Consider the following 26,408-nt stretch of genomic DNA (forward strand, 5'->3'; position numbering starts at 1 on the left):
TTACTATATGCAGCTCAAGATCGAGGTTGGGCCACATTTTCTAATTCAAATATTTGATAAGGCGAGACACAGCACTGCTTTGCATGCTATTAGATAGCAATCTAAATAACATTTACATGTCATTTACGTCTATTACCTTCTTTTTGAGGAGTGGTGTCAGCACTGTGTGCATATTAAAGCGCATATTTATTCCACTAGCCAGCATGGTTCCTTTGCCGAATTTGCACATTTATGCAAATATCGGTTTCCCACCAGACAGTTTTTTGAAAGGTAGTGGTTACAGGAAATGGTTATGAAATTTTGATGGATATTTGATAATGTGTGGTTAGATGTCTTATTTGATTTGCTCTTTGATCAAAGAAATATCCCTGAGTAAGATGTTTATATCTGACCATGGTTTTATCGTCATCTGTGTTATTTTTCCACCACCACCGCTGCTTGATATAGTTATAAACAGGATATCGTAGAGAATGTGGCACGAAGGATTTGCATCTGATTGGCTTCGCTTTTTGTTTGTGACAGTAATGTTGACACCACAGACTGCAGACCCGTAAACAGGTAACAGATTTGTTTAGCATAAAGTCTGTGTCTCTGACTTCCTTCTTCTTGTGCTGTCTGCTCATCACAGCAAAAACTTTTTCAGTAGTTTTATTTAGCGACCTAGTGCAAGCAAGAATAATAATGAAACCGTTTAATTGCATTAACATAATGCCTTTGAACGATCATTACCAAAAATGGTCGTGATAATAAAGCAATTACTATTTTGAGACAGCAATTAGCCCAGCACCTTTTTCCGATGTTATAATTACCACCAGCAAGATGAACATAGATGGAAGCTCATGTGTTGCAAGTCTGTGAAGACGCTGGAAGCAACGGAGAAGATGAAGACGAAGATGGGCAAGATAGGCTGTCAAAGACCAGGCATATCACTCTGAGGATGCTATTCCCTTCTGACACTTCCACAATAACCCCCAAGAGGAGCAATTGCTTCCCTCTGTCCACACACAAATTTCAACATTGTTTTGCACACATCTCTCCATTATGAAACGGCGGAGATGTTGAAATAGAGGGAGTGAGATGGAAGGAGCGAGGCAGGCATGGATGGAGCAAGGGAGGGAAGAATGAGAAAGAGAGATTGGTTTTCATGCCTGGTAGTCAGCGAGCCTTTAAATCTCCCAGGAGCGTAGAGGAAGACAGCAGAAGGTTGATAGTCATCCATCACTCCTGACAACCCCACTGCTCTGGAAGGGCCTGACAGCACAACCCTGCCTGAGAGAGAGACGGAAAAAAAACACAAGAAGAAAGATAAATAGAAAGAGATGCTGCCTGCAGATTGAGCAAATTAACTCTTCCATGTTTAAAGCAGAAGGCAAAGGGGAATATGAAGGTGAGAAGACAAATGTGTGGAGAGAGAGGAGAGGTGCAGCAGTCGGCTGTTACAGCCGCTCTGTTCATCCCTCACTGAGCGCCTGTGGCGGCGGCAGTGCTGCTGCTGAGCGAGTGGAGGTGGACTCGCTCGAACTATAGCTCTGTCCTCGTCACAGCAGTAGAGCAAGAACGTGGCACATAGTCTCGAAAAGTGCAAACGTACTGTCTTCATGTACTTTTTGCTTTCTTCTATGGATATTAGTAAGTGTATGTCATTTTTTTCTCTGTTTCGTTCTTCACACTGATGTAAACTGATTCATATATGTATGTTTATGGTAAGGTGTTGTCATGTTCATGTGAATACTGAAAACATATCTATGTTAAATATCTGCACAGTAATATCAATAACATGTTAATGTGTTTGACGCAGCTGTAGTGGTTTATTACACACTCAGCTGGTAGTTTGTTAGATACACTCAGCAAAAGTTATTGCAGTCAGTAAAAATTCTCCCGTCATGAAGGTGGTGATACTTTTTTGAAAAACGTATTTGAAAGGTGCTAATTTAGGGGAGATATAGTTTGTTGTCCTTTTGCGACGTATTGTGTTTTAGTGACAGGTGTCTCTGTTATTTTGTCCAACCTGTTAATATCTTGAGACCAAACTCAATAACAGAAACTCTGTATAATGAAATTCAGTGGAAGCACAAACTCCATCCTCCAAAATGACCACACAGTTGAAACCACCTCTCTAAAACTGTTTCAGCAGAAGCTCACAATGGGAGGATTTTGTTGTAGGAGTGTCGGATTAGACCGTAATGGGGTGCCTGCACTGCCAACTGACAGCATGTGTGTGCTTAACATTTATATTTCACATTTAACCAAAACCACAGTCTCATATTGGTTGCCATACCATAATTAAACCTAACTTGAGCCTATTTGCAGAAGCATGTAAAGTCTGACCTCAGGTCTTTGCCACTGAACACGGTCCAGCTGTTCTCTTAGGAATGTTCCTGCCAAAACAAATGCAAAATAAATACGTGTAATTACTCTAAGCAGACCTGTTTCAAAAGATTGTTTCCATTCAAATATTATCTTTTTTACTTCTAGTAAAATAATAATTGCTTTTTGTTTCCGCTTCCTAAGTGACAGAGAGTATTAGAGCACATACTCTCTCACATATGGGACTAAGTTTCATACTTCACATTGATGTGACTGTACTTTGGGCTGGGTACTATATGTACTAACTATATGTACTATAAAAAAAGAACATATTATTGGCCGTAAGCTCTGGAAACACCTCGTCAGTGAAAGAGTCCTGCAGTACAAATCATAAAAACATAACATGGATGTGTGATCGTATTATAGTAGCACAGTGTTTCTGTAGCATGTCCTATATGTGCAGTCTAATTAAATGAAAGCAATAAAAGACTTCCGCAGTGCTGAACTAATGTTTATCTCTGGGTATTCACAGTCAGCTTATTGTTTGAGCTGTAAAATATTCATCCATAATACAAAAGGTTAATGTTTGACAATTTCTCTGTTTGTTTGTGTGTGTGTGTGTGTGTGTGTGTGTGTGTGTGACCTCCATCAGTGTCTGGAGGGTATTGGCCACTGCTGTCACTCAGTGTGAGAGAAGCCCTAATTAAAGAAGTTCCAGTTGTACATTGCGTTCAATGGAAGGGAGAGATTGCCTTTCAGCTCAGCGCCCAATGCAGAAACTTCTTCCTCCTCTGGTTGAATAAAAGAGTCTGATAGAAAAAGCCATGAATGCCTAAACCAAACAAAAGCTCTTTAAAAGACTGTCGCCGTGCTATCGGATATCTCCTGCATCAGCAATGCTTTGAATAAATCTTTTTCAGTGAAGGAGGGAGAAGGAAATTAAAAGCTGACATTTAAAAGGCGGCTGCTGGGACTCGTGGCCCCCAGGATCAATAGCTAGGTATCTCACAACTTCCCCCTCATATTAGCTCACTTTTCCACGGGGCATCTCAGACTAAGTACAAACAGATCCAAACTACTGTAGGAATATTACTGTGTTGTTGTGTCAGTTTACCTTCAGATGTGTGAGAGAGACAGTTGGCTGAATAGCAGATGGGAGTGGGGTGTATGTTTCTTTGTCTGCTTGTGTGTGTTTGTGCCTGTTTTTAAAGGGTCCCATCCTCTTCTTCTTCCTTGTGTCAGCACCTTGACTTGACATTGGTCATTGGGGACCTAAACTGTCAGCAACAACATCAGTCTGAGAGAGAAAAGAAGATGGGAAGGTAAAAGAAAGCAGGAATAACAAAGTGTGTGTGTGTGTGTGTGTGTGTGTGTGTGTGTGTGTGTGTGTGTGTGTGTGTGTGTGTGTGTGTGTGTGTGTGTGTGTGTGTGTGGGCGGAGTGCATGTGTTAGTGACATAGCTGACATTTACTTGTACTTGGTGACATTGTCAGCATGTGACTTTGTGAACAGCCTGTCAGGTTATGTATAGCAGACTTACTCAAGGTCATGCATGTGCTCCCAAAGGAGTCAACCCTGTCTCCCTGATACGCAAACACACACACGCACACACACGTGTACTACCTTACACATACAGGTACGCGACCTTGCTCCTCGTCCACAGGGCTGTGGGCTGTCCCTCTGTGTTCCCCTGTCATAGTGTTATCTTCACCTCTTGCTGCCTTGTGACCTTCTTCGCTGTGGCTTTACAGGAGCTTAGCCACAGCTGAGTTGCCCTACTTGAGCAGGCCTTCACCCTAATGCCACCCTGGGGAGTCAACCCACACTGACTCAAAAGGCTTCTTGCCTTTCTGCCAGTGCACAAACAAACAATCATGGAGGTTTCTAAAAGATGCCAGCTGGGTCATCGGACATACTGTATATTATATATTAACGCAGTCAATGTGTGTGTCATTATTAGAATAATGTAGCTCAGGTGAGAAGTGATATATAATTAATCATCACTTTATCACTAGGTAATTTCATCATTATTTCATGTGCTCTACTCTTTGACTTTTCTCTTGTGTGTCTGTGTTTACAACAGCGTGATAATCAGTTTGAGTTTTATTCCATGGATGTGAGGACATTTTGACTGGTCCTCACTTCTGGACACACCTTCAAAGGGTAGAGGGGTGAGACGTAGTTTTAGGGCTAAGGGGCAAAGGGGAATGCGTTACATCACACAAAGATCGCTGTACAAATGTGCATGTGTGTTGTGCTCGTGGTGTCAGGTAGTCCTGAGTACTGTGGGTAGTTGGCACGCTGTGCGTCAGTGATCAGGCTGATCAAAGACAACAAGAGAGGAACAGGCAGGTCTGCCAGCAGCTATCAGCCCGCCTGCCTCTGATGGCTATGGACAGGGCTCACAGATCTGCTCTGCTCACTTGTATTATGCTGAGGAATCGCAGTGGAGCCGAGGTGATTCAAAGAGAAAGAAAGCAACACGGTGCTTACTGTATGTGTTGAAGAGAAACTAAATGCTTCACTTTAAAGAAAAGAAAAGAAAGTCAAATCTGCTCAAACGTTATTAGTTTGGCATTTCATGCTTAAATTAGTTGATTTAACGAACCTACAAGTGTTAAACTGAAGCAGTCTTCAAACTTTATCGACGTTCTGGACGCGTAATTATTTTCCTGATTATTCATAGTAAAGCCTGCTCAGCCATCGTCATTGAAAGGACAAAGTGCTCATTCTCTCTGTAGCGGCCTGGGTGTACACATTTAGAACGGATTGTTTAATAATTAATGTGGGCTTCTTCCAGGAAGCGAGGCTATCTGGCCACATGCTGGGTCGATGGAGATCAAAAGACAGCGTTTGCTCCCAAATGCAATCCTATCCTGGAGTGGCATCAACAAGGCTATTTTAGTGATTTTGAACTGTGACTGTGGAGTCTGTTTAAAGGTTAACAAAGCGGTTGGGATTAGACAGCAAAGTCTGATACTTTAGTTATTTACGTCTGCGAGACGGTGAAAAGTTTTGCGTGTTGTATGATTCCACCAAAAGAGATTCTGGTATAACTGGAGCAAACTGGCTTTGTTGTACCAGTGGATGCAGTATTTTAGGACGTGTATTGTCGTCTGTGTAGTGCGATTGTGTTGTGTGTGTCTGTTGTGACACCACAGAGACACCTGTTCCAGTCTGCCATTCAGAAGTGATGGGGATGGCGCAGGGCTTTGACACGCTCCGTCGACATGACAGCTCAGACAGCATGGATGTTAATCTCTTCTAACTGCTCTCAGCCTAATTAAATCATCCAGGGCAGCACACATGTGCACAAACACACATACACACACACACACATGTGGAGGCTTAAATTGGCCCTGGTTGTGTGTAAGTTTTAATGATCTGGAGAATTGGCCCCACAGCAGGTTGTTTGATTTTAATTCTGTGAAATTTCTGCATGTGTATAACAGAGAGAGAATAGGATTCAGGTTTGCTGCTTGCCAACGCGAACGTCCTCACGGTTTTCATACCTGCACTGTGAAAACACGTGCAGAATAGCAACAACACAAGGTCACCTGTGTGCCGCACTTTAAAGACAGAATACACACATCAGTCCTGCTGCAGCTGATCTACTGAAAGAGGAGTATTTAATACATTTAGACATTTAGTGTGTTGAAATACATGTGTGCAGGTAGATGACACACTAACACGCTGTATGAACCATTGAACAGTAACAGAAGCTCCTGCAGAAAACAGACCCGTAATGAATCTGTTACTATACTAGATCAGACAGCAGCTACTACTCTAAAGGAACAATCCAACATTATTTAGCTGTTTCTTGACAGTGTTGATTAATAGAGATCTCCTCAGGATGTCGGATGATGCTTTTAAGAGTTCAGGGTTTTCCCGGATTTGAAGCTTCCCGAAGTTTTTTTGTCCTTAAGGTTAAAGACTGACTTTCAAATCTGATATTTGCTAACAGGACAAGGAGATTCTAAATTGAATCTGTTTAGCTTCAGTGAAGTCAGAGGCTACCTCTCTACCTGCTAGCTCACCTGTCTGTCTCTACAACCGTCCGCCCAGTTTATTTTCCTTCCCTACCCTCAGTAACTTTCTCCCACCCAATTCTATCTCTGCTGTGCAATTATCTTCCTGTCTCTCTGTATCTGTTTCTATGTCTCCACCTTGCAATAGCACTTTTCTCTGCTTGACTGTCTCCCATCCTTGTATTGTGTCTCATTCTGCCTTCTTTTCCTTCCCCTTGCCTGTGTCTCTGTCATCGGTCCAGGCTCGACTCCCTCTGAGTTAAACAGGCCGAACAAATAGATTACAAACAGCGGGGTAGAGTGAAGCTAAGGAGGAAGACAATCTGAATTTGTTGTGGATAAAGAATGAGGAATGAGGCTGTGCAGTCAAAGAAAGCCAGTGGAGTCAGGGTAAGGCTGTATTTGCCTCAGGGGAAAAGGCTGAAAAGTAGCTCTCGCAACAGATGTGCGGGGCAGTAAAGTGTAATTGAAATGCCAGCAGCAATGGTCTTATCTCCCTGCTACAGGAGCCTGCTGCCAGTCTCAACATCAGTTAGATGTCATTTTACCTAAGTCTGAATCAGCCTGCCACAATCCGCAATCCCCATTCCTCTGATGCTAGGCAGGAGAAAAAGGGAGAAATGGATGAGGGGGAGGCAGATGAGAAAGAAAAGGAGGGAGAGGAGGGTGGGGAGTCTTTAATAGGATTTCAGTAGCACCCAGTTAACTTCCACTACCTGGACTTAGTTGGTAATTTGATATGCCCCATCAATAGGATTCATTTACCTTACTGCAGTAATACTGTCACCATTCATTTGAATAAAAAAAAAAAAAAAAAAAACTATATATCTATATGGATATTTTTTCACTACTGCCTCCACTTGTCCCAATGCTAATCGTGCATGCTGGAGGTGGGAAGACGGAGCGAAGAATCCAGAGGAGGTGGAACGCCAGACACGATGGCTGTCCTCTGCACTGCAGGCAGAGCTTAATGTTTTGGGCCAGACAGCGTTCCTCTGGGGAGAACCGTAATGTCCTCTGAGATTAGAGGCCTCCACTCCTTTGAGCTGCAGCTGTTTTTCTTGTTTTGTTTTAGCAGGAACTTTGTTACTGCAACATCTGTAGGACCTTAAAGCTGCCTTATCTCCCCACTGTAATGTTGATGTGCCATCAGTTTGTGTTGTTGCTGTCATATACAAGGTGGTGGTGGAAACTTCTGTATGTAACGGTCAACATGTAAACAGACATGTTTACATGCAGTGTTACTCATATTCTGTATTTAATTCAGGCCTGATAAACTTGCAAAGCAAACTTTTTCAGAAACTGAATAAATTGCATTGTTTACAAACGTTTTTCACTTGTGAAAAAGTGAAACAAGGGCAGGAGTGTGTGTGTGTGTGTGTGTGTGTGTGTGTGTGTGTGTGTGTGTGTGTGTGCGTGTGTGTGTGTGTGTGCGCGTGCGTGCGCGTGCGTGCGCGTGCGTGCGCGTGCGTCACTGTATTTGTGTGTTTGTGTGCTGTCAATACAAGCAAAATGCTGACCCACATTAATGTGGCTTCATTGTCTTTCAGAGAGTCATTTTCAATGTCGTCAACTTCTCCAAGACGAAGAGCCTGTACAGAGATGGGATGTCTCCTGTAGTAAAGTCGACCAGCAGGCCCAAGTGGTAAGCAGACAGTAACAACATTAGCTCTGGGTTTGCACGCTGTTCATTTGTAAAATTTTAGCTGACAGTGTATGAAGTGTTTAAAGACTTGTGGCAACTTTGAAAACTTTTCTTCTCTGCTCGTCAGTGGACACACACATTGCCTCTCTCTCTCTTGCACACACACTCTAAAAGACTGATACTTTACTTTCCCAGAGTCAATGCGTCTGGGTGCATTAGCATGTGATCCATTGGTTGCCAGTATGACGGCTGTCTGATGTAATAACGCTTGACTGATGGATGCAGAGGTGTGTGTGTTTATGTGTGTGTTTGTGTGTGTCAGCGAATGAATAGGTGTGGCAGAAGGGAATGGGGCTGATGCAGTGAGGTTGGGCACGGCGTCTGCCAAGCAGGCTGGTGTATCCAGTGGGGCGAGGAGGGAGAACAGGGTAGCGTGATGAAGTGTTGCCGTCCAAGAAGAGCCCTGACATCTGTCATCAGTTGATGGAGGGCATCCGCAGAAACGCCAGGCATCTGCCACCCTGAGCTGTCTGCGTCTGCTGGCCTACCGGCCATATCGTAGCACGCCGGTCGCAGGCTAATGGGAAGAGACACTGGGCACGACACGGTAGATAGGAAAGATGAACTGCTGTCTGTGATACAGCACAGTGCAACATGATGCAACGCAGGTCAGCTGCCTTGCTTTCTAAGTTTTGAGTCTACCTGGAGTTGTTGCAGCTTTGCACTCAGTCGTGCTTGTGGAAATACAGTTTCTTCACTCTGCCAGAGGCACTGCTGTTTATTTATAGAGAAGTTGGGAAGTGTTAGCTTTAAAATTGGTTTTATTTCTCAAGCGTGAGTAGTTATGCTCTCAGTTAATTACTGTGTGGACAGTGCTACAGTATAAACCAAGGCTGTATCCCTGTTTCTTCATACGTGGTAATCTAACTGACATTTAATGCCAGGTAATTATTGTCCGAGGTTATACAGAATGCCACCGTTTGAACGGTCTTGACTTCTCTTGTGACATGATCTTAAATTTCTGAGACGTTAATCTGCACGGGAGATTCGTTTACGTTGCAAAGCTAGTCTTAATACGCTAATCATGCAACACTGGCCATGTTTGTGTTACTGTAATCTCTCATAAATAGGTATTTAAGTCACAGACACAGTGGGAGGTAACAGTGCTGAGGCCCGACTCCACTTACCTCCCCGGTCTAATACTGTTTTAACCACTGTGCCATCGAAGAGGCATCATGTCTCATGCACTTCTAGAGCCATTTTCAGCTGTCTGGGGCTTCCAAGACCGCAGCTGACATCGTTTGTGTCGCCGCAAAGTGGTCAAGATGCTTTTAACACAACCTTCTCTATTTGACTTTCCCTGAGCACAACAAAGCACAGACAGCTCCTAAAGTAGCAATCTTCTTTTTGACAGTTACAGATATGGAATAAATAAAAAGGCAGAGCGTGGAGAGCTTCGTCTGTCTAACTCACACAGGGCAGGATAAAGAAGGTGCAGAGAGATGGAGACACTTGCAGAGAAACAGAGAGAAGGTGGAGGAAGAAAAACACAAAGTACACGAAAGAGAGATTACTCAGACAGGTAGGCAGGGAGGAGAGAACGAGAGAGAGTGAGCAGGAGAGATTGTTCCCCCAGCACCCCCCACACACCGCCCCACGTCTGTGTTTATCAAAAGAATCGTCAGCATTAGCCCAGGAGTTGAAGCCTTTATCTCCCTGTGCAGGTGCCTTATGTCCTGGGGCCCCAGCATCTTTTGGTGCTGGAGGCTGCAGGGCTTGGCTGGCCTCGGCTAAGCTGGGCATCTCGGTGAGAGACAACTGGCAGATTACAGTCCTGCAGGATGTTCACTGCTACAGGTGGAAGGATCAATTCTTCCTCTATCATTTTTTTCTTACATCCCCTATTCCACAACTTTTCCAGCCAGGAGACTTTAGAGCTAACAGAGGAGAAAACAAAAACTGGATTTTTAGTAGATATGATCCTCTGTGCAGTATATGAGGCTTCTTATTGCAGTTTTTGTGTTGAGGACATCATTATAATAAAAAGCAAAAAAAAAAAAAATCAACAAACATATTAATTAACTTCCCCATGTTCACAGATCTGTGTAGAGGAGAAGCAGCCAATTATGGCAAACATCATATTTATCACACACCGTGAAAGGCAGAGGAAAATATAAAAATCTTTAAACTTAAATTGGCTCCTGTGATTAGTAACTGACTTCATAGTGGAAAAAAAGAAGTGAGAAAGGAGTGAGTGTTTATGAGTCAGTTGGAAGAGAGAAAACCATATTTTGTTGTACTAGTCTGTCAAAGACAACAGCCCCCTTGGTGACACTAGGTGCCAACCACACTCCCTGCGGTCTGCTACTGTAGTTGTTTGACTGCTAGAGCAAAGAATTGCCCAGCATCCTTATTTCCCGAGATAAGCTAATTAGAAAGTCAGAGAGTGTGGTGTAATGCAGCTGTTGGAGGCCAGAATGCAGTAGGGTGGAATAATGGCCAGGATGGCTTCATGAGACCAACTGCATCAAGCAACAGATGCTTTAGACAGAGTCCTGTGTGGAGCTCAGTCGAAGCAGAGGGACAGTGGAAGATGTTTCTCAGGATTAGTTATCAGGGCTGCAGCTAAAAACGATTCATTGATCAATTTGCAGACAGTTTTTAAATCATTGGATTGTTCAGTCTGTGTAACATTTAAACAAAATAAAAATTCAGTTTACAAGGATAAAAAATGCTCATAATTGTAAAATTTGTAATTTAAGAACATTTGGAGCTTGATTGAAATGACTTATTTAACTAAAAGAACAGCTAAAATAAAACAGTGCAATTAAATGACTTTATGGCAACCACTTTGCCATTTTTCCTTTATGTGTCTATTGTGGAAGCAAAATAAAGCTAAGTGAAATGTGATTTACACTTTTATAATTACAGTTTACACATTATTGTTATTTTAACCTCCCAATCTAAAACACGTCTTTGCAGAATATATGGATTATTAAATTTGGAAATGCTCTAGTAGTGTATGATGATGTTTCTCTTTTAATTAACTTTCCACTTCTTTGTCAGTCAGTAGGTGTGTGGATAAAAATAGCTACACCTCTAACTGAGCAAACAGATGAACAGTCAGAGTTGGAGAAAATGGGTTGCCAAACATTGCTTCTAAAGTTAGAACCAGCCAACCTTGCTCAAGGGTAAATGCTTTTTCCTCGTTTTTTTTTTTTTTTTAAAGGAGGCAAAGAAAACAGAGGAGTGCTTTTTAAGTAGTTCTGCTCAGCTCTCAGACAGACAGACAGACAGACAGACAGACAGACAGACAGACAGACAGACAGACAGACAGTCAGTCAGTCAGTCAGTCAGTCAGGGCAATTTTGCTTTTCTATGAAAATCCCTCCTGTAAGCATGTGATGCAACAGCATAGTGAAATTCTATTTGGAGATGTCTGCCTCTCCATCAGGCTGCATGTTAGAAGTAATTGTTCTGTCAATCAGCACAGGTTTGGCCTGCCTGCTTCCCTTGCCACTTGTTAAGCCCCGGCAGAGGGTGAGGGGTGAGGAGAGGTGAGCCAAGGTGAGGGAAAGAGAAAGGATATCTCCAGTGCTCTGTGTGACTTTTCCCAGCTCACGTGTCTGTCTGTAGTGTTTTCTCACTTCTCTGCCTTATTTCTCATGTTTTCTTGTATTTTGCTTTGTTTCAGTTCAGCTTCACTCTATTTGGCTTCACAGCCTTGTTGTTTTGTTATCTCCTTTTGACCATATATTTCGTGTTATCTGCAGCAGAAAGCAGCACTGGCATGTTATCACCTTACTTGATGTATGCATTCATCCTTCTTTCAGCTGCTTAAATGCTCTGTCTCTTAAAGCTGTTATGTTCTCTAACGACGAGGAGACAAATAAGTCTCAGGTTGCAGATTCACTGACACAGAGCTTTGCATATAGCAAGAAATGACAGCAAACTTCTACAGCAGGCAGTGTAGAGCAGCTCCTATTCCGTACCAGTACATCCTGCAGTAGGAGGAAAACAGCTCTCGTCAGCTTTATAAAGAACCTTCTTGTTTAGAACCACTCACACATCCCATGCTGTAACTGCTGTGCTGCTGTCCCCGCCACCTGGGTCCAAACACATCAAGCGAGTGACAGTGGTGCGGGACACGGTCTCCATCTCGAGGACAGAGTGTCAGGCAGCGAGCTGAAGACAGACGGACCGCAAAGGTTGTGTCAGAACTGCAGCAGACATCGCTGACTCCTCCCTACGCTCTGTGAGTCGCCGTTCTCTTCCCTCTCCTCCCCTGCCATTGAGCCACTTGCACAATTAACCATGTGGCATGCCCTTTAATAATAGACCTTTTAATCGTCGACAAATGAAGAGTGATGTAAAATAGCTAATAGCTTGTGCTAATTAATAGGGGAATTGAACGCTTGTTAATTAAGGGCAAACAGGACAAGGACCGGCTCGGGTAATTTGAACAATAAAACCGAGACTAACGATTCATTTCCAAACAGACCCGCTTCATAAAAACATCAGGCGACCTCTGGCTCGCTGTTTGAAAACGCTTGCCGGCCCCCGTCCGAGCATTTACCATCATATCCACAGATCACAGTCACATAGACACACGTGAATAAAGTTAGTATAGGCAGAGGAAATGTAAACAGGGATGTCCTGCCTTCCTACATGTGACTCCCATCAGATATGATGCAATAAGACTTAGCACAACTACATAGTGTCTGCACGTACATAATGACAAAGACAATTTGCAGCAGCATGAGTCTCAGTGGCATGATACGACGTCTGAGTTGCTTGTTCAGTCTTAAAACACAATGTCCTAAAATGAATAAATTCCCTGTCTAGTTGTTTACTTATATTGCAACCAATTCATGCTGATATTTAGCACTTGAGTGTCTCACCTATTTCCCTCTTTGTGCTTTTCCCTGTGGTCACACTTGTTAGACTTGAGGAAAAGGGAAACAAATGGATTGTCAGCCGAGGCTTTATACATCTGCTGTCTTCCTCAATAGACCTGTGCAGCTTTGCTGTCTGTTTCTGAGTTTCACGTCTTTACTGGGATGTTTTACTGTAACATAATTTTTATTGCATATACTGTGCCTGCAGCCTGCATCTCTACATGACTTTGTGCGTGTTTAATTTAAAACAGAGTATATCCTGTGCTGTTTGCTGCTTCGCATTTTACAGTGGGATCTGTAGCAATTATTTTACAGTCTATGGGTTTCATATAAGACTCTTGCATTAAAAAAAAAAAAAAAAAATCATATATGATGTTTTCTCTCTGTCAACATTGTCTGCGTGACAAGAGAGACAGACACAATTTTTTAATAAAAACCAAGCATGTGAAAAAGTGAGAGGCGGACACACACACACACACACACACACACATATTATTATCTATCACTGGTTTGGGCACAGCGAGGAAATGGAGTGATGGATGAATCTGAGTGAATATCTGGCAAAAGAACAACAGACTACCTGAGGTGCTGCAGTTGGTTTGGTAAAACTAGCCCAACTCTACCAAACTGGAGCATTGTTGTTCATGTTTCAGGGCAGTTACCACAATCCAGTGATGTTTTAAAACTTGAGAGAGGAAAGTGATCACAAAGCCTTGTCTCATTAGATGAAATGGGACCTCTCTGTGTTTCCACTTCTCTACTCCACTTGGGAGTTTCTGTTTTTTTTTTTCCTTCTGGCTAGGACAAACCAGAGAGGGAGAGAGAAGCATCAGTCAGAACAATCAGCAGCACGTGGAGCTTGCTTGTTCACAGAAACTCATTAGCATGCTGCCAGAGGAAGTAAAAGAGGATTATGTGGGAGAAATAATGGGACAAACTGTAACAAATAGATTAATAATCTCCATTTGGATAAGGGTATGTATGAGTTTGTGTGCGTGCTGCAAATGTGCATAGTACCATGTGTTAGTGTGTAGAGTCCTGCAGAGAAAGAGAGGGGGGCCTTGTGACAGAGAGGCAACTTGCTTCTGGCTCTCTGTTCAACCCACAAATGACTTACCTGGACAGTTTTATGTTTGCCTGGAGGAGAATTAAAAAGGCACTTCATTTCCCCTTTTACAGGTTGGGTACGCATGTCAGCGCAGCCTTCCCTGAAAGCGCTCTAATCTAAATGCTTTTGTCAGGGGAGATTTGGTAGATTGCAGCAGGCAGAGGTACAAATTGGTTGTGTCATCTTATAATGAACTAGGTGAGGCGTTGCAGTTTTTCTGCAGCCAACAGTCTCCTGATTACTGTACTGTAAGTCAGAGGGTGCTTTCAGCATCATGGGCTGAAGACCTCACCTTCACCCTCCTCTGTTGAGGAACCCCCGACCTCGTGAACGTCTCAGTTTTGTCATCATAAGCCCAGTGTGACGCTGTAAAGTATTTTTAAGTGCGTGCTGGATTTAAAAAGCATGTACAGCAGCATGTACAGTCTGAATGCTGTGCAGGATACTGTGAGGACTTTTTGGGTGCTGCTTGGTACAGGGTGCTTGAAGCCCATTGGGTGTGCTCAGCACGATGGTGACCTGACCTCCCTGACTGCAACTAAAGGATTATGGGTATCTCAGCAATTGCACAAAGCGATGCTGTCATGTGTTTACTGGACATATCAGGACCCTCTGTAGGACTGGTTGAAATCTGCATTCTGCCTAAGATGTGTGTGAGTGCCAGGCGCTGTAATGAATTCAGATGGCTCAGCTAAGTCAACAGTGGTGTGGAGCAGGTTCCAGCTTAACAGATGCTTCAGCATGGCCAGTCCATGAAGCTGGCAGGCCCACAAAAGCATTCTCCTCTCTTTGAAAATAGATCCTTAAGGAAAGCCTTGTAGTCCCCTATTGTATGTGCCTCTCCTCACCGGCCTTCTCATTATGGTCTCATTGATTCATAACCCCTGTCTGTGTAGCCTACAGCTCAGGATGAGTGTGTAGAGACAAAAACAAGTACATGGATGCAAGTACAACCTCCATTATCTCTCAACTAGTCCTTTGTCTTTGCTTGCTGTCATTTAAGTTCCCCCTTATATTACCGTGTCGACGTGTTTAAGTCTGTGCTTTACTGTGCTTTTTGTGCCGAGGCACTTCCACTGGTGTGTAGCTTGTGTGATTGTATTGAAATCGTTCGACTCTGTGCTGCTTGAATGCGCCTGGCCGTCAGAGATGTGAGTGGTGAAATGGAGTGTGAAGTTTAGGGATTGCACTGTCTAAAACCTCATGACTGTGATTTAATTACTGAAGCAGAGTTAAAGTTAAAACAGGAAAAGATAAATGAAAGGAAGTTAGAAAGATGACATGTTGACTGACCCCAGGAGCCTACTCAACTGCTTACTATCATGTCGGGCACATACCAGTACCAGTGCTAGCTCAAAGGGCTATCATGCTGTGTTAATGCTATTGATTTTTGATCATTCTGAACAGTTTGTGATCAGAAATATCACTTTGGACTGTAAAACAAGCTTATAAGGGAGCATTCAGAGAAATATAGACTGTCACCATTACATTTAGTCTCACAATCAGTTTCTACAATGGCTGTAGCTAAGTTGTTGTTTTCCTATAGAGAGAATGATACCACCCAGCCAAGCGCTGTGTGTGTATGTTTTTGCCTAGGTGGCCCTGTATGTGTGCACAACATGCACGTGGGTTCCTCTGTGAATGTCTGCATCTGTTTGTACTTGCTTGTGTCTGTGTTTGTCAGCATGTTTGTTGACGACACTCTAGGACATCAGGGCGGGATTGCTCTGAATGTGAGGAAACAGCTCATCTGAATATAGATGGGTCCCATCTGGAGGCAGTTGGCTTTGGCCCTTCATAATTTTGTAAGCAGCTAAGCATCTGGGGCCCACTAATGAAACTAAAGCCACAGGACAAGGCCCTGGGCTGCCACAGGCTGCCTCTAGCTGTCGGGAATGTAGGGAGGTGGGGATAAGAATGAGGAAGAGTGGAAGAATGGATAAAGGAGACATGAGCTAGGAGGAAAGAGTGTGCTGAGAATATCAGAGGTCTTAAAAAGACCTAGATGGCCCCTTTGAGAGAACAGGCAAGAAAGCCAAGTAGGCCATTAGAAAACTGAGCCATAAAATGAAGACAGTGGTGTCTTTATTGTGGCCCATTAACTCGGACGTTCATGCGGAGATAGCTGCACTGTGTGCGACTGTAATGAGCAATATAACGACGCCACAGCATACAATGATGCACTGTTAAAAAAAAAAACACTCTGGTTAAGTAGAATTATGTTAACTACTTCAGCTTTTGAGAACAGTTTCCGACCCTACCGGCTTACCTGAACTTTGTGACTGGCCTACAAACTCCCACCAGTTTCTTTATTTTGACCGGAAAGACTTTCATCTTCTCCAAAAAGCTTCGTCCATACTGTTTCTCGTCACTAGGCGTTCCCGTGCAACCCAGAGTTTTAATGTGTTTCCACTGTTTCCCCCCTGCACATTCGCTTCAATAATGTGTATGAACCTGAGCAGCTCTGCTGTCCACAAGTGGCTACTGCGTGTGGTTTGCTTAGGCAAGGAAATCCATAGGCTCTTTTTCTTAAACTTTATTATTATAGCTCCTTTATTTCTCCCTCAGCCTGATTTCCCAGTGGAAATGAAATGAAAAAGCAATTGGTTCTCCTTTTTATTACTGTCATCTTTGTTTTCTGGCCCAGAGAGTACGATTGCCTGATCTCTGAGACTTGCACTCTTACCCACCATCTGAAGTGATAGAGAAGAAAAACAATAACAGGGAAAATAACAATCAGCATAATAAAAAAATTACCTGTCAAAACGAGCGTGTCTGGAACTGGAGGGCCGCCAGCATGCCGACACCCACCAGTTGTTTATGACGGGATGAGTCAGTCTGACGTTGGCCTTCACTATCTGCCAACTCCCACAGTTCAGGAAAAGCTGTTGTAGAGGAGATGAGGCTCACAGACGGTGAGGGGAAGAGGTGGAGGGGGAGAGAGAAGGGCGGAAGGTGAGAGACACGAATGGAGGAGAGGGAATAGCTGCAAGAAAGCTGGGGTGAAAGGATAGAGGAGGAGATGGAGGGGGGGAGGAAGGAGGAGGACTCCCCTGAGGTTTCTACCAACCCTGCGGAGACATGCTGACGTGGGATCAGACTCCTCATGCACAGCGCCTCAAATCATTTATTCATCGGCTTCATTAAGAGAGAATTACAAGGCTGCTTAAGGACCCCCCAGGTCACTCACAGTTCTCAGTCATCACTATTCTTAATGAAAGCCTCCAGTGTGTCCTAACTGCCAGCTGTTTATGGGTGGTAATATTGTGGATTTTGAAGAACAATTACTGTCAACTAAAGGACATCTATGCTGCATTTACCTCATATTATTACTCTGTTTTCCTAGTGTTGTGTATCATTTTACAGTATACAGTGTTTCAGTCGTAGTGCAAATCAAATGAATTGACTCAGAAGGATTTATGCAAATGTCGCATTATTCTCATAATGAATGCCTCTGATTTTGAAACACCAGACTGCAACCATCATTAACAGCCAGCGTCGCTCTCTCAGTATCTCCTGCCTATCTCATCTAGCTTCAGCTAGCAGACAGTACAACACAACGGTGATTGTCCTCTGGACCTTCACACATGTAATTATAACCGAGGAAGATAATTAAAGAGGCGGAGAGGAAGAGAGATCTTGTCATTTAGTGAACAATGCCATCCAATCTACTCATGTGTATTCTACTTCCTGAATTATCAGCTGACATGTCGGCGCAATCAGCCAGAAAGATCCTTGCTCCATCTAAAAGCTACGAATGTCAACACACAAACCTCTAATCTAGTTAAGTTCCACAAGTTGATGACATTTGAATATGCATGGGGCAAAGAGTAGGATTCATGTTGCTCCGTAAATCACTGTCATCAGTCTGTCAAAGATTAAGTGCGTTTGAATTGTCTCTTATTTATTTGTGGAGATAAATTCATATGATGGGGTTTCTTTTTCTGTGTACTGTGTGTTTTGCAATTTGCGAGGTTGATAATGTAAGACTTGAATAATTTAAGATAAAGAATGCTATATAACTGGACTCTATATGCTTGTAAGGGGAATAAATGCGTCTAATTTACAAAAACGGCCCTGCAGCGTTACATCACCAATGTAAACAGCTGCTCTGGATGGTTCTGTTCTAGAAACCGGCTGACGAATGTGCAGTAGAAGAATATGTCTCGCCCTGATTCAGGTTCATACTTTAACATGACATGAGTTCTACCAACTAGATTTTAACAGCAGGGCTTGAGCTAAATGTTCGTGCTAACATGGAAACATGCACAAGATGTTAGCACTGTGGTTAGCACTGCTAACATGGACAGTGCTAACCATCGTAGTTAGCAACTTGTTAATTATCACTAAACACAAGTACAGCTGGGTTAACTAGATGTTTTTGTTTTGTTTTTGTTTCTTAAAGTGGCAGACCTGACAAATCACGTTAGCCACACTGCTAGCATGGCTAAAAATGAGTGTGTGCAGTATAAACAATGTGCAACACAAAAGCCTTTTTACAATAATACGTTTATTTGTAGGATTTCAGCTTCTGTTCTGGTAAATGCTTGTTTATTACATCATTTTTTGAGTATGTGTGTGCTGGATGTGTAGTGTGAGGCACAGATCCTGAGTCTATAGAATCATGGCATAGGGACCCAATGATGCATTCTGTTCAGCCAGCTATAAAAAATGAATGAATATATAAATAGAAATGTTATGTGATGTATTCACTGGGCAGGTCAGGGTTCAAATTTGTTATGATTTTTTGATATGGGACGGGATTTAAATATTGAAATGCACATACCCATGAGGCCACACACACACACACACACACACACACACACACACACACACACACACACACACACACACACACACACACACACACACACACACACACACACACACTCTGTGACTACTCCAGAGGGAATCAGCACTAAAGACCCTTGTCTCTGTCTTTCCTTAAGGACATGTGAGAATGGAATATGGACTGGTAGCTGGTTTTAAAATGGAGCTAATTAGCATTTTCTCATCTGCCTAAAAATAGTACGTATATCTCAGCTGTGTTGTGTGAAGGTTTACCAAATGTGGCCATATGTGGTTGTTCATGTCCTAATATTGTACAGTGTGTGTACTGACTGTGTGTTCATGCTTTACTCCGCGTGTGTGTGTGTGTTTAGTTGTGCTTCTACCTTTGTGACGACCATTGTAAACATCATTTTTGGAAAAGTGAGGACATGTTTCACTTTTTACACCGTGTTTGATGGTCAACACACATCTCAGGGTTAAGGTGAGAATTAGGTTAGGGTTAGGGAATACGTTATGTCAGCGAGTACCCTCACAGAGATAGAAGTGTGTGTGTGTGTATATATATATATATATATCTGTGTGTGCGTGTGTCTTCAGTCACTCTGGCACCTTCCCAGCTCCCATAGCCAGACCAGCAGCTGGCAGACAGAGATTGCCCACTCATCAAGCCACTTTATCACTGGGCCCACAGAGTTCAGTGGGGCTGTCAAAGACCAAGCCGAGGAGCCTCCTCACTCCTTTAATACCAGCACACTCTTACACCGCTGGTGTCAAGTGGCAAAACCTGGCCAGTGAGCCCTTGGAAAAAGTGGCTGTGTGAGTGAAGTACCACAGAGAGTCTGACAAAGGCTTAAATGAAGAACACGAGCCCATGTGTTTGGAAGTAAGGCGTGCTACTCTCTCTTTTTCTGTGCATTTGGGATTCCTTGGTTGGACAAGGTGCAGTCGAAAAAATACAGTGTTTGGACTTTTGCTGCTGACAGACACAAATACAGCAAACACACACTTTTTTTTTTTTGCCAAGAGCAGCTTTCAGCCCTCACTAAATTATTAACCAACAGAAAATACAGTCTGTCACCTTGTTTTAGTGGTTGGAGTTATAAGATGCTCCAGTAGACCTGTTTTGATTTCTAAAATGAGTTTGCTTTTTAAAAAGATAACTATAGTATTAGTATAGTATTATATTTAACTGTTGATGGATACAGGATGTTACAGGAAGACTCTAGCTGTTAAGATAATGTTTCACAGTGGAGTCCTGGGAGCTTAGCTTGGGGATTTAAGCATGTACTTGTTAACACGCCTTTACCCAGCAAATGAGTAACTCCAAAATTGTTCCCTCTCCTCGGTCCTGGTAGCGTCCACTCGTGATCTCCTTTCTCTGTGTCGCCCTCCCTAACATGTTCCCTCCCTCCCTCCTTTGTCCTACTTAGCCAGCTACTGCAAAATCACTTATCTTCACCTTGCTTCCTCTGTCTCCTGCTAATACACATTAGCAGCCAGCAGCAATATGTAATAGGGCTGTGGTTGCCCCTGCTGGTATAATGGCTTCTTTGACACTTCTCCCATTAAATCTGCTCAGGCAGCGCTGCACAGAAACCCTCTACACACTCTAAAATATTGTTATATAACTACCATAAACAAGTTGGCCAGTGTCTGTGACTTTGGGAATAGCTGGTAGACTATTTTTGGTTTTCTTTTAGTTTTTTGTACTCTTTGCTTTTTTTCCTTGTTTATTTATTTATTTTACAACTTATCTCATCTCTCGGGCTTCCAGCCTTTAAGCTATAAACCTTCTTGCGACTATAATAAGGAACGTATAGCTACATTATGGAGCTCATCTGATTACAGTATGACTAAGTGGACGTCTGGTGCGCAGTATCTAATGGTTCTGTTTGTAATCTCCCATGTCTCTACAGTAGCACCACATACAGTAACCAGATAGCATCGGTTGCTCCTTCAGCTGTGTGTGGTGATACCCGGGCCCAGATAACGTGATCGGCGGCGGCATCCTTAACGTTACTGTGACAAACGAGAGCTCGGATCCCACCCGATAAGCGTAGTATTCATTTGTTTAATTAAAACAGCTTGTCTCATTGTGGTGAGGGGTCATTCTAGAGAATGTTAGAATTAAAGCGTGTAATTAAGTAAAGCTCCAGATAAGAGACCCCACAGAGGTGGCTGCTTCTGCCAGTAGGGAAGGCAAACTTAATCTATCCCCTCTGTAATCCCACAAGGTCGTACACTTTATTAAAGTCTGATGCCACTACCACTGCCCACCAGCCCGACGTGATGAAATATTTTATGTACTTGTTGAGAAGAAGGGAAAAGGAAAGCAAGAGGGGGGAGGCATGGAGGGGGTGACTATAGCTGCCAACAGCATAAAGTCTAATATCCTACTACTACTACTACGTAAAATTAAGGTAATTAAAGACTGCTTGTTATCTTGTCTATGTGAACAGGAGAAGAACTTGTACAGCAACAAGCACCTTGACAAAGATATTTGTTTGGCCAATGGAGTGTGGCGTTAATTATCGCAAGCTGATTAAAGGCACAGCGTGGAAATGGATGTCGTTTGTCTTGCCAGCTTTAGACACTACGGCAGCCAGCCAGGGTCATTATTTTAGAGGCTCTCCTTGGTTGTTTTCTGATCTCGAGCTGTTTCTAAACACAAAGGTGTGTGCTATATTCCTCCGTGAGTGAGTAGTGTAGTGTAATGTCATAAGATAACCAGTCAAATGACTTGTTACAGAAATGTTAGCATTAAATGATTATGGCACCGGTTGTGTTTTATACATGCTAGAATGAAAAAAATAATCCATCTTTAATTGAGTTTGATTGTACATTCTCAAGTTGAGCTAATTATTACGTTAAAAAAATTCGCAAAGCGTTTTCAGCCTGCAGCAAACGTGCGTGAGTTACGAATAATGACACCTTGAATTAGTTGGCTTTAAAGTTGTTTGCTCTATATTACCAAAGCTACGAATTCACATCCAGTGCACAGGTCTTACTCATAGAAGCTGATTGTGGTTCAAAGGTCATTTGGAGTTGCGTGTGAATTTATTCAGTCAGACTCTGCAAACTATCAACCCCTGTCTGAAAAGAAACACCCTAGAAACTATGGTAAATAAATATGGGCAGTAGGTGGAAGTACGCAAGCCTCTATTACTTTAGTGGCATCTCGTTCATAACAGCATACTAAACATTTAATTTAAGTAGAGGGTGACATTTTTTAATTACTGAGTCATTTGTAGAGGAAACCGTGTAGAGTACATAATGTGTTGTCAAAAGCCAATAAAGTTTAATAATGCATTAAACCAAAAACAAACTTTGTCAGGTTTTAAAAGGGCTTCCACATTTTACTTGTACTTTGAGGGACGGTTAACAAATAACCGTCCAGGGCTGCCTGTAACTGAACACAGGCAGGGTAGCTCTGCTAGCTTGGCAAACATTTTAATAAAGGTAACGTGCAGTATTTTGTCTGATTATGCAAGAAATATTTATTTGTGAAAAAACTTTTAAAATGTCTATGTATCAATTGATAAACTGATGTATTTAAAGTAATCTTCATAGAACTAATGCTAGTTCACTGGAGTTTATATTAGTATGTGTAGTGAAGTAGAAAGTCACAAATTTCACACAATTACAATAGTTGTTTTTTTTTCTTCTCACCACTTTGTGTTTTTTTATTTGGGCTGTGAAATGCAAAACAGGTGTATCAGGAAAGGCTATATATTTTTAACTAGTCCATCTTTAACAACTTAATAGTCGATCTTTTCTCTGTCTTTCTTTATTTCATACTCCTACTCTGCAACACCCCCCCCCCCCCCCCCCCCCGCACATGAGCATCTATAAAAATACAACCCCCCACAATCTTTCTCAAGGCTGGAAAAACAAATATGGTCATTTTCCTGTGTGATTGGGTGTCAGCGTGGAGAGGAAGGGGGACAGGTGTGATGCATAAAATGACCCTGTGGCTCCATCACGCACACAACAGCTTTATGGTGAGGAGGTGTTTCAATCACACGACTGCCCTGGAAGGCATCAGTCAGTGTGTACACACACACACACACACACACACACACACACACACACACACCACCACCACACACACACACACCACCACCACCACATGTTAGCACGTTTCCTTCATGCTGACAGGAAAAGGGCAGCAGAGCAATTGTCGTGTAAGTGTACTCTGCTGCAGGGACAAAATGCTAAACTTTAACTCAGATATAGGTTTTTAATTTGGTTTTTTACTTGTTTAAACATTAGTTGGGGTCAAAGGACTTCACATATTCATTGCTACTTAGAAAATTGTGGCCATTTGCCACAAGGATGCTAAAGAAATAAGAAGAATACACATGAAAGAGTTTTTCAGATTTCTTAAATCACCTTTTTGTCCCCGCTCTCTTTATCATTTCAAACCAAAAGGTGAGCAATACAGTGTGTAACACTTCAATGTCAAGGTACCAATTATCAAATAACTAGTGTATCATTAGGCTGTCTACAACCCTGCAATTAGTGTCTTAATTCATTCCTTTGTCCTTGTAAGACTTTTCAGTAAAACATGTTTGGAAGTTAACAGTGTTACTATGCTAACCTAGCTACCAGTGAACAGGATTATTATGAGACATCTTTCTTACCAGGACTTGTGCAAGAAAAGGGCTGTTCTGTTCTTTAAACTGGTCCTAAGTGTCATCACTCATCAAACATCAACAAGAAAAGGTGTCAGCATACGTCAACACAGAGGAATCACAGAGTAAAATATAGATTTTTACCAAACCAAGCATTGTCTGCTACCATGTTGAGGCTAAAAGCAGCACGATAAAATATGTCTTACTGGGGTAGTTGGACAAAAACCAGCTTAAAAACTCATATTTACGCAACACAACTATCTAATCTTAATCTAGAGCCATGCTAGCAATTCTGCTCAGGCCTGAGCTTTGAGCTGAATGTTTAATGCTAACATGTTAGCTTAGCATGTAAACATTTGGTAATCAGGCATTAATAATAAGGCATTACCTACTGAGTAAATGACATTTTGATCCGTACTTTTCCAGTTCTGAGGATGGCATAACGGAAAAGTAGAAGTAATCCAGTTGTCCGGCAATGTCACTAAAACCAAAAATCTCAACGACCTGTTAGTGATAGAGATCTCAGTAAGGTTTATCCTTTAGCCATCATCAGTATCAGTACTTCAATTTATGTCCAGCAGTCCAGTTTAGATCATTATCACTAATGTTACTGTGTCTCTTTTTTGCCTTTAGTCATCTTCAAACAATTCAGTTAACTACCGTACTTTCCTGACTGTCAGTTTTTTTTTTTTGTTTTTTTTTTACTCCTCTGATTTATATGTGTGTATTTAGTCATTTTGTCGAGTAGTCACTGGTGTTGACTCAAATGAAGATATGCACACATGTACTGCAGAAAAGGTAAAAACATTTATGTTCAGGCTAAACTGGTGTAACAAGTGACAGTGCCACCCAAAACAAAGCAAAGAGCTGTACTGCAGATTTCAAAGTGCACGTAATAAAATCTGCAGCTGAAACAGTTTTGGACTGAGTGTTGACATTCAGACAACCTGAGAGGAAGGAGGAGGAGACGCTGCTTAATCTCCCCCCACCGTGATAAGATAAGGCTGTTTTTGCAAAAAGTGACTTATAGTCCAGAAAATACGGTAGTTTAGATCAGAAATAGCAGCAACAACTGAGATCAAAGCTGTGAGGAAAGGAAGAAAAGTCACGTGAATTAAACAAGCGCTGTCCAAAAGTGAACAGCGTTGACGCGTTAGACACATTAACCCACTGTACGAGGAATGAGTGGTGTTAATAAGCACCTGGCGCCTTTTAAAGCAGAAAAAGACATGTTGAGGTTTTAAACGCAACAGAAACATCCCTGTGCACAGATTTCATGAGCTATAGTAAATGAATGTATGTGCTACATGTAGAGCAGCAGTGTGGTCTAAGCTCAGACCCCCCCCTTGTGTTAGCAGGCGTTTTACTTTGCTGTAGTGTCCTTGAGCAAGACTGAGTCCTTATCAGTCTCATGGGTGCTTCTCTGCACCCTTTTCTCAGGGCAAGTGAAAACATTTATTTTAACTTGGGGCATTTTTAGAAAAGGAAAAAAAAAAAATGAAATTATCTAAATGTGACTGAACAAGCAAAGAGCAGGGGCTGTAAAAAGTCATGTTAGCTTGACTGTGCAGCTGCAGCGTGGGGGGGGGGGGGCACACGCCTATACAGCTTCCTATTAGCCACAATGAAACACAGGAGTGCAGGGAGAAGCTGCCTGTGAAAGTGTGTGAGAAAGGAAGAGATGGAAACAGTGAGGAGGGGCTGACATCATACATGCATGCGAGTGTGTGTGTGTGTGTGTGTGTGTTGTGAGGGGTTAAATGAAAGTCAGTGTGCACACGTGGGGCATCATAAGCAGACAATGAAAAATGAGAATGGAGAAGTTGTACAGCTAGTTTTCCTGTGGGAGCAGCTACAAGCAGGCATACGTACCTTTGGTGATAATCTGTGTGTGTGTGTGTGTGTGTGTGTGTGTGTGTGTGTGTGTGTGTGTGTGTGTGTGTGTGTGTGTGTGTGTGTGTGTGTGTGTGGAGCAGGGGTGTATTCACATTAACCCTTTTCATTTCTCAGCGGTGCCTAACTGATTAAAGCAGGAACCAATCTCACCTTCAAAGATTCAGCCCCTGCTCTAATGTGTTTTTTCACTGAGCCACCACTTTCACTGGGGTCTGTATTAAAATGAGCCTTGTTGTGTGTGTGAACTTCAGTTGGCTTCATTTTATGGTCCATCTATACCCATATGCAGGAGATTTTCATGTATATTTTAGAGTGGTGCTATGTAGTCAATCATGTTCTGTCTCTATCTAGTTTGGTTTTCTGTCAGCCCTGTAGGAACAAGAGCTGAGGAGAGGTCAGTGATGTTTTGTTTTTATTCTGAAGGCGCCATCTTTTTGGAATAGGATTAGGAGGTTCATTGGCTGTTTCAAAAACAAGGAGCAATACTAGATGTTGCAGTAGTTATTCTGAAGTAGACTTGCTCTTCTGCCCTTGAAAGGAAACTAAGGGCAGGCCGTCGACAGCTTCCTTCTGTATAGTGAGTGCGCACGATACTGCACATCTCCCTGTTTGGACCAGCTGTGTGTTAAAAGTAACACGTCAGCAGCACAACACCACGGCCGTAGTCCTCCATCACTGTCTGCACCCGACCTGCTCTGCTCCGTGGCTGTGCTCTCAGCTCATCATACGACAGTGAGCCTTATAGCTTGGGATGAAAAGAGACTTGACCTGTGAGGCTTTACAGAGGGAGACAGCTGCGATAATGAAGCCAGCTAAGTGGGAATGGGAGCACAAAGTCATTTAGGTTGTTCCAGCGTACATGTGGAGACATGGCTTCACGTGTTCACATACACTTTAATGACTTTATCTATTTATGGATGTGGGAGCTTGTTTAGGTGTACACATTCATAATGATTGAACGTAAAGTTTTAAGAGATGCTGCTGAAGATATCGCATGGCAACTTTCTTTTGTTTTGAATTTGAAGTCTTCGACCAAATTCACATTGGATTTGTGTTCTGGCTCAATTTCATACATCCACCATTTTTTTTTAATGTTATCTG

General features: G+C 42.5%; 1 protein-coding gene across 1 annotated transcript in view; it reads left to right on the forward strand.

Annotated features, from left to right (window-relative positions):
- Positions 1-26,408, forward strand: part of agbl4 (AGBL carboxypeptidase 4) — a 231,753-nt gene that overhangs the window by 78,395 nt on the left and 126,950 nt on the right. The window contains exon 4 of the mRNA XM_026304627.1: positions 7,886-7,980. Within this exon, the coding sequence (XP_026160412.1) occupies positions 7,886-7,980 (95 nt within the window). The remainder of the gene's footprint in view (positions 1-7,885; positions 7,981-26,408) is intronic.

This window comes from Mastacembelus armatus, chromosome 4, assembly GCF_900324485.2.
Source record: "Mastacembelus armatus chromosome 4, fMasArm1.2, whole genome shotgun sequence".
NCBI lineage: Eukaryota > Metazoa > Chordata > Actinopteri > Synbranchiformes > Mastacembelidae > Mastacembelus > Mastacembelus armatus.